The following is a 9,783-nucleotide window of genomic DNA, read 5'->3' as shown; positions in this document are numbered from 1 at the left end:
GACGGATGTAAATGTCAATTATTCAACTAGTGTTACTCTAATTTGCACTTGATGAAGATAATATTTATATAATACAGTTTAAGTGGTTCAACATGGTATTAGAGTACACAAAGACCCCGACAATGGGCCAAAAATTTGTCGCACTAAAATCTCTCAAGTGGATGGTATCGTAAATAAGTAATAATTAAACGTTAATTCAAGCTTCAATTCCACGAAGATTAAGTATCTAATCTAATTGAACTTGATATCAATTCTGTATTTCGATAATATTTATTTGAACTTGAAGATAAATGTTTCAATTTTATAGAATAATCTTTTCCGAGTAAAATTAAATATATAATCACATATGACCTAAGTATCCCTATCTCAAACTCGAACATATGAAGATATATTAAACCATAAAAATATTTTTAAAAACTATACAAATCATGGACAGTTATTTCGAACGTCTATAAGACTTTATATTAATTGTTACCATGAGCTATCTTTCATATTCCTTCTCCAAAATATCAATAAAATTCATATATCAACTCAATTAACTGACTAGTAATTGAAAAGAATTAAGAACATAAATAGCATTCTTTTTTTTTTTTTTTGGGTAATGATTTTGAGAATTGATTTTTGTTGTATCTTTCCCATCAAATTTGACCAAAGGTACCCACTATTTGCAGATGCAACAAAAATTTACTAATTCTCAATTTTCCATCCATAACCAGTCAAGATAGAAACATATAATAAGGAAAGACGATGAAGTGTGATTGTGAATATACAAATTCACCTGACAACTATCTAGAAGTTACTTTTTCTTGAAGAAGGCCTACCCAACTTTTTCTTGAGTTCTTTGAAGTTAACGTAACCGTAGCCGTCAACATCGACGGATCTGATCATTCGTCGGCACTTCTCAAGGCTAAAGTTCTCACCGATGTCCTTGAGTATCGAGTGCAACTCAGTCGCCGATATTTTCCTGTTCCTGTCCTTGTCGCCACAGAAGATCGCCTTGAACTCTTCAATATCAACGGAATCATCGCCGTCTGTGCCTAATACGAACGTTATGCGCTTCAATTCGTCCTCTCCAATTTTCGAGCCGCGCGCCTTCAAAGTTTCGCCGAGTTCTGATGACGAGATTTTGTGATTTCCATTGATGTCGAATTTCGAGGATATCGCTGTTGACAAAATCGATTGCTGTTTCGAGTTTTTCTCCATCGTTACAGAGAATTTTAATGAATGAAACGCAGGGAGTTTTTCTAGGGTTGCGGTGAGTATTTATAGTGACGGGTTACGTAGTTTCGTACGCGAAGTGTCACGCGCTCCAATTGCGAGGGTTCATTGAAGTTACGTTTTCGTTAAAGAGCAAAGATCCAGTGGAATGCGTCCATCTAAATTAAGTAGCCACATATGGAAATTAATATAAAAATATCAAAATATAGGATCCATTGTTATCCTAACATCTATACGATTAGTCAAACATCATATGAATGCAAAAACTAGATTTGGAACGATATAACATACTCGGAATTAAAGATTGGGGAGAAGGATTTAAAGCAATCTTAAATCTTGAATCCGTTCAATGGCTCTTGATATCTTCTTCCTCTTCTTCAACATAAGCAAAGATGTATGAAATTATGTTGAAATATAAGTTTTGTATCAAACTTCTATAAAGCTTCTAAAGAACATATTTTCTTCTATCAATGGCTTCTCTTTTTTGCTCCCATCTTTGTTATCCAAAAGCCTCTCTAAGCTTGCCCCTTGAATTATAAATGTGTATATATATATATTTATATGCCCAAAACTGGGTCAAAATTCGTGCCCTAATTTCTTTTCCAAAAAGAAGTTGTATCAAAATAGAAAAAAAATATATTTTTTATCAACGGGCTTTTAGTTGCAATCGTATAATAGACAATTTGAGCATGTAGGTGTGTATTTTAGTAGCCTTGCGATTGCAGCCATCCAAGCTTGCGATCCACAAGCTTCATAGTTCTTTTCCAAGTTCAACTTTGTCTCTGAATATCATTTTTTCCAATTCGAATCTTTTTTTATTTTCACCATGGATTATTCATCTTCCAATTCTTTAACTTGGATCTTCGCTCTAAAAAATCATTCATAATTAACCAGATGCAAGTTTCAAAAGTTTGCAATTAAATCCCCAAACTTTTCAAATTTTGGATATAGCTCCCGACACTTGTGAATCTCCTTCAATTGCTCTCTCTCTCTCTCTCTTAATTCTTCATTTTTTTTTTTATAATTAAAATATTTACACTAAATTTGGTAGAGAACCACTCAATTAACCATAATCCATTAAGTTAAGAAGTTTGAAAACACACTTATAAAATACCCCAAAACTTAAACCCTTATACATCATGTACAAGACTATTTACTCAACACAAGTAAATGTAAAGAAAACTAATGCATTAGATAATCTTACCGAAGTAGTGAAATTGTTGGACAATTTATAAATAAGTTCACAAGTAATGCTATCAAACTCTAATTAGATAACACAATGAAGATAAGATATATTAATTAACTAAAACTAACTAACTAATCTAACTATTAAACTAGCAAATTTTGAAGCCTTTATCAATATTCAATTAATTGCATGTACTAAAACTTTGAATCCATCTATATTCTTCCATCTAAATATTAATCCCATAATTCGACAATGTTTACTTGGATTGAGATCAATGTTCTTATTTTATTTAATTTCACTCAAAAGTTGAATTAAATTTATCCTCACATTTAACTCAAAATGTACCTATCCCGAATGCAAAAATAAGAAGATACATTAAGCCTCTGTTTGATAACTATTACTTTGGAAAAAAAAATTTGAATAATGATTTTTATGAGTATGATTAAAAAGTAAATTTTTTTTTAAATTCACGTGCAGAATATTCTATTGTATAGATTTGTTATTGAAAATGAGTATATAAAAAAAAAGTTTGAAAATAATGATTGTCAAACAAAGGCTAAACCAAGAACATCCAAAGAAATCATGCAAAGCATATATGATTATTTCTATCCTCTACAGGACCTTATAATGATTGTCACCATGTGCTATCGATTTTGGTTCATATTTTTTATTTTGGAACCAGAACGAAACCTCCAATTTCGGTTCGGGAGGTTTGTTTCCGATTAAAATGCTCACTCTTAGTTCATCTATCAATTGCTTCTCCTTTTTTGCTTTCGCCTTTGTAAGAATTTTATATTTTTTTACCTTCTCTCTAATTTTACCCCGTGAATTGTATTCATAGGTCGAAAATTACGTCAAAACTCGTGCTCTAATTTCTATTCAAGAAGCAATTGAATCAAAATAGGAACAAAAGTTTTCCTGGCCATTATTATCACGTGATTGCACGGGCTTTATAACTGTTATTCAAGAAGCAACTGAATCAAAATAGAACAAAAGATTTTCTGGCTATTATTACTATGCGATCGCATGATGGATACTTTGAACATGAGTGTTTGAATTTCAATAGCCTTGCGATCGTAGCCATCCAAGTTTGTGATCTTATGCTTCAAAGCTTTGTCCAAAGTTTCAACTCTTTCCTTGAGTTTCACTTTTTGTTCAGCCTGAGTCCCTTTTATTTTCACCATGGGTCCTTCATCTTCCAATTCTTTACACTTCGATCCTCATTCTCTATAATTATCATAATCGATCTGATGCAAGTTTTGAAAATTTGAAATTAAGTCCTCAAACATTCCAAATTTGGATTTGGCTTCCAAAAATTGTAATATCTTCCAATTTCTCTCTTAATTTTTCATATTGATCAAATAAAGCCTAGTTGATCTTCAATTGCTTCGAATCAACTCTAATTAATTTCCAAACCTTTCTTCACTCTAAATGCATCAAAGTTGGAATTTTCCTACAATTAATATATTTACACTAAGCTCCAATTTCTCATTCATTCAATTATTATTCTTGGCAAGTAAATCTATTAACTTTGATCTTCCAAAATGAACGAACTCAAAATTATACCAAAACCAGCTATATATGCTATTTTTAACACTTTTAAATGAAGTGGTTCAATGACACCAATATTTATTATTTATAAAGTTATTTAAGAATTGAACTATTCAAATACTCTGATACCATTTTAGACTCTAGAATAATGTCAAATGAGATTGATACATTAAATAAATATAAATATATTAAGCCCTTGTTTGAGCTCCATTTTTGGGCCAAAATGTATTTTAGAATGAGAAAATTTCATAAGTAAGAGATTAAGTATGACATATTTTAAAATTAAGAAAATAAGTTTCAAATTTCAAAAATCAAATTTTTATTAAAATTTACTTATTATTAAATTAATTAAATAAATATTTTGTTAATTAAAGATATTTAAGTCACATATCTATATAATTTGGTCACAAATTAACAATTTAATTAATCACTTATTAATTTTTGGTTACAAATCTAAAATTTTATATCACAAATTATTTTACGATCACAATTCAAAAAATTTGTAAGTCACAGTTTGTTCATCGGTCACAAATAAAATAAGTACTTAGTCATGAATTAATTTTTAGTCACAATTTATCAAATTATTGTTCACAACTTACTTTTCGATCACAAATCAAAAAATTTAAGGTCACAAATTGTGTTTATGATCACAATTCAAAAGTTTTGTACGCCACGATTTGTTTGTCGATCACAGATAAAAATTTATATGTTACAAGTTATTTATAAGTCACAGATCACAAATATTATAGGTCACAGATTATTTTTTCTAGGCCACACACTATTCTTGGTCACAATTTATCTTTTTAGAGGTCACATATTGTTTATTAGTCACAGATTTATCAATTTAATGGTCACAATCAATCAAATAATTTGTGACCACCACCAAACCTCCACTACCTTCATAGCACCACCGTCACAGCCTGAACCACCACCACTATAATTGACAGCAACACTATTGTCTCAAACAAAAAATCAACTCCAACATTATCACCGCCACTGTGACAACCACACCAACACCATTGTCACCGCCGCAGCACCACAACCATCTCACCATCACGGTAGATCAACAACAGAACTCCACAAATCCACCACACCACCGTTCCCACAACCACCACAGAACCATTCCCACAACCACCACAGAACCGTTCCCACAAATCCACACAACCACCATTCCCACCATAGAACCGCACGCCTCCACTACCACCGCTCATCACCACTCACCCAACCATCACATCATCGTCGCACATGCAACAACCCAGTACGACAGTACCCTATTACCACTACAATCCACACTACACCACCACCACTTCCAACGAAACCACTGCATTGTCCCACTCCACAGAATCGAAGCGGTTGCAAACCACCGCTTCACATCCCCGCCCTTCCAAATTCACCACTGCCGTGCAATCAATCCCCATATCACCTCCACTACTTCACATCACGACGAATCAAGGCGGTTGCAAACCACCTCTTCACATCGTTGCCAGATCGCTTCAACCGCTGAGCAAGGGACTTGCACCAACCACATCTTCACATTGCGACGGGGTTGGATTGGTACATTGCCGAATTTTGTAGTCGGGAGAAGGGTTGATGTAGGGAGAGAGAGACATATGACAGCGTCTTGGGTAGAGAGAGAATGAAGAAGTGTTTATAAAGATGATTAGGGTTTGTAATGTGTATATAATGGAGTATATTAGTAAAATATTTATTTTATAAAAATATTGATTAAAATAATATTTATGATTATTGAAATATGAAACTTTGAATCTGATTTTAGAAGGTTGAATCGTTAAAGTATGATTTTGTGTAATTTTCACTTTTACAATAGTGTTTTGTTGAAGAATGTGTTGTTAAAAAATAAGAAAAATTTTGAGTTTATTGTGTAAAATTATTTTATACGAGATATATGGTTGAAAATGAGTTTTTGAAAAAATGGGAGCCAAACATATGATAAATTCCTCTCTTTGAACCTTCCTCAAAATATGTTTATTAGCCATTTTCTTTTCAAAACTTTAGGTTATTATTTGATTGGAATATCATGTTGTTTTGCGCGGGTTCGTCGCTAACAATTAAAAAGGGATCAAACGATTGTATAAGGGACAAATCTCATGAGACAAAGTTCCAAAAAGGGGTGTTCTTTATTGGCAATGAATTTACAATCGGAAAGTAAAAACAGAATGCCTCCAAGGAGTCAAGCACACGAGTTACTGAAAGAAGTGTTTAAATCTAAACTAAGAAATTTAAAGTTATATATTATTTGTTTCGAGAGTTTTTGATTTGGGGTCTTTTGCTCTATGTCTTTTCTTCCTTTTATACTCCCTAGATGATCTCTTTGTGATCAACCGCCTAAAAACTGCTTGATCGTTCTATAACTGCCCACTTTCCCCGTAATGGCCAACTTGTCATGGAACCGCCTTTTCTAACTGCTACCATTACTCTTTGTCGTTCAACCGTCTTCAATTGAATTCCTTGAATCGTGGAACGTGATAGGGCTGTTTAATAACTGCTGTGATAACTGCGCTTCTTGATAACCATAACACTTCATGTTTGCTAAAACCTTGGGTGACTCGAAGGTTTGGGCGAGAATAGAGTAGCAGCTCTGGGCGACTGCATGACACTCCATTCGCTCAGATCCTGGGCGACTTGCAAGCTTGGACGATGGTGTTACCGCGTTCATGGGTCTCTCTATTTGGGCCTTCATCCTGAATTGTCTGATTGGGCTTCGTTTTTTGGACTATCTGATTTGGGGATCCTCCAATTGGGCTTAATTCTTTGGGCCGTTCGATTTGGGCTGAATTTTTATGTGTCAACAATTACCCCGCAATATGGCAGAATTAATACTAATTATTAAATTTTGCCATATTCACTTTGTGTTTCCAGCAACATTCGAAATTCCCAAGAATTTTAATCATTATTTTCTTCCATAGCTTGAAAAGGTGCGACGTTTTGCAAACCTTTATAACCCCCAAATACGCCATTTCACTGCACCATTAAATCACGCCTCACTTTTTTCGCGCTTCTCTCTCACAATTTTATTGTTTATCTCTTTGCTTCCTTGCTACGTAACTCTGAAAAACTCCATTTCGTCCCTAATGGCTACTTCACAATCTCAATCTGGCGACTCCTTTAGTTTTGAAGACTTTCAGAAACTCCTTAATCGTTCATACATAACTCCGAACTTTCTCGCACCTGCCAATGTCGAACTCAATGAGTTCTACCTAGGTCCTTTCTTTAACAACGCAGAGGCAGTTGAACAAGCGGCGGTGGGCCAGCTGTTTCCTTGTACTCAAGGCTCTTCATTTCTAAACTCTCTGTCGCTAGGGCTACTTCGCGAAAGAGGTATTCGCACTTGGCTTAAATCTGATGTAGTTTTCTGTAGGTGGCATGCTCGCCTTGTGGATCATAGTCCTACTAAGGCACTTTTTGATAATGCTAGGATTTTTGATTTGTTAGAAATCTCTCTTCAACCCCCTATTTTTGATTCAGCACTTTTTTCGATCGCTTTAAGTTTTTGGTCTTCTGAGCACAATACCTTTGTTTTCCCTCTTGGCACCCATGTCTATTACTTTAAGGGATGTTAGGGCCCTAGTGAATCTGCCACCTTTGGGCGATACCATTTTTTCTGGTATCTTGGTTTCTGGTGGAGCCCCAAAGTTTGGTAAAAACCTCACCGAGTCTTATTCAAGCCTACAAACCCTTCATAACCACTCGAGCGCTGAGCCTTCCCATACTGAGCGAGTGGCCTTTCTTCTGGTTTGACTTTGTAAATATGTTTTGTGTATACCAAGCATAAAGTCCTCCCTGAGCTATTTACCCATAGCACACGAATTGACGCGTGGTACGCCTCTGAATTTATATTATTTCTTTTTGGTTGCCTTCTATAGGGGCATGGCTTCTCTTCAATCTCAATTGAAGAATGGTGCATCTCCCACTGGCAGTGGACCTCTTTAGTTCACTCAAATGTGGCTGAGATCCTATTTTCCATCGCTTGGTGCTCCATCATTTTCTCGTCCTTCTGCTAGCTGCTATGGGCTAGCCATTGAGCCACTGGCTCCTGTAAATATGTCTAGAAGGAACATTTTTTCATTCTTTTATTCTTTGAATTCAATCCATTCCTTCTTTCCTTTTCCTCACTCTAGACTATGTGCATCCTCCCTCCACTATAGACAGCGCGAGCACCTCTCTGCTCATTTGAATCCAATTTTTAGCCAAGAGGGAGTTATTTTATGATATTTTGACTGGGACCAATACCAAGGCTGAGGTAGAAATATATGCTCCCCAATTTTTTGCTCGCCAACTTGGTTTCGGTCAAACTTGGCCTGTCCTCCGTGCTATTCAAGGAACTTGATAGACCGCTTCCATATCATTAATAAGGCTGAGGCAGAGGCTATAAATGCTCGCAATCTTCTTTTAACCAGCCATTTTTCATTAGCCCCCTTCAATTCTAGCCGTGCCATCCATCCCCTTTTTGAACAACTCTGGCCGTCAGTGAAGCGCATATTGTTTGCGACTGATACCAATCGTGCCTTTCATGCACTGGACCAGCCAAGCATTTCTTTCCCTCCTCCTGTTTTAGTCACCCCTTTATCCATCCAGAGTCTTTCTCCTCCTCGTCGCGCTAGACAGTCTGCTCGTCCATCTTCTTCTCTCCCTGCCAAGCCTACTGCAGCCAAAAGTGCCCCGAACCGCAAACGGTCAGCCTCAGCATCTCCCATTCTGGAGGATGATGTTGATGATGATGATGATACCCCTCTTATCATCAGGAGGAAGGTAATTAAATTGGTTTACTCACAAGCATGCTTTTCCATACTTGAAACTTTTCTGTGTGCTGATGGTTTATTTGGACTTCTCAGAAAAGTTCAGCCTCTCATTTGAAGGTTTTGGTGTCGGCAGCTCTTGCTCCATCATCCTCCGCTGAGGCTGCTTCACCTAAACCAGCTGATGAAAGGACTACGCTTAAAGAGACATCTTCAGTCCCAGAATCCTCATCACAACCAATGGATGAGCCACCTTCTTCCCAAGGCGTCGACCCCTCAAACATCGAAGCAGAAGGTAATTCAATTTTTTGATGCTTTACCTTTGCTTGTGCTATTGGTTTCTGATTTGTTGCTTTTGAGTTCTGCAGATACTCCTATGAGTCTGCCCGTTATGGCAACATCTTCTCGCTTAGACAAGGGAAAGTCCTCACGAATGGTGGAGCCACGGGTGGCAGACTTGGCTGGGAATATGCCATCTTCCAAGATTATTGATGAAGTAATCTTTGCTTTACTTTTACTTCCATCTTGTTCGTTGTAGTGAGAATTTTCAATATTGGCAATTTTCTTTGCAGGATGCTGATAAGATTGTGCGTTCCATCCAAAACTTGTTCGCTTCCTAGGGACAAGTCAAGACATCTCGCCCTGCTCCAGCTAGTCGTCCTGCTACTTCTTCAGAGGAAGATATGAAGTTCCTCAAGCAGTCGATATTTGAGTACGTGTCCTTCATGGATATGGACATTGGTAAGGCTAGTGCTGCCAGACATAAGGATAAGCTTGAGTATTTGAATGCGAAGTTGGAGCAAGCACTGATACTTCCGTCGCTCAATCTTTCCGCTGATTTTAAAGCGACGTTGAAAGTTATCCATTCCGAGGTCCTCTCCTTACTGGCCAAGAATGTTGAACTGAAGGTCAAAAGTACTCAATATCTTCGCGCCGTATCTGAAAAAGAGTCTTTGCTTTTGGAGATCAACAAAGCTGAGGATGAGTTGAAAGAAAGTCTTCCGAAGTCATGATTGAAGATTCTTTGATGGCTAGTTTGGCTGCTCAGATGAAGGAACTTCAAGCCAAAAT

General features: G+C 36.3%; 1 protein-coding gene across 1 annotated transcript; it reads right to left on the bottom strand.

The window, feature by feature from the left end:
- Positions 1-800: 800 nt before the first annotated feature.
- On the bottom strand, positions 801-1,203 carry LOC111389701 (probable calcium-binding protein CML18; the record flags this gene model as incomplete). The annotated part of the gene is made up of 1 exon (XM_023014647.1): positions 801-1,203. A coding segment is annotated over exon 1 (403 nt), but the record flags the coding sequence as incomplete, so codon positions are not given.
- Between the last annotated feature and the right edge of the window lie 8,580 nt (positions 1,204-9,783).

The sequence above is a fragment of the Olea europaea genome, unplaced genomic scaffold (assembly GCF_002742605.1).
Source record: "Olea europaea var. sylvestris unplaced genomic scaffold, O_europaea_v1 scaffold6118, whole genome shotgun sequence".
Classification (NCBI taxonomy): Eukaryota; Viridiplantae; Streptophyta; class Magnoliopsida; order Lamiales; family Oleaceae; genus Olea; species Olea europaea.
Note: the sequence above shows the minus strand (reverse complement) of the source record. Positions and strands in the feature narration are given on the sequence as shown.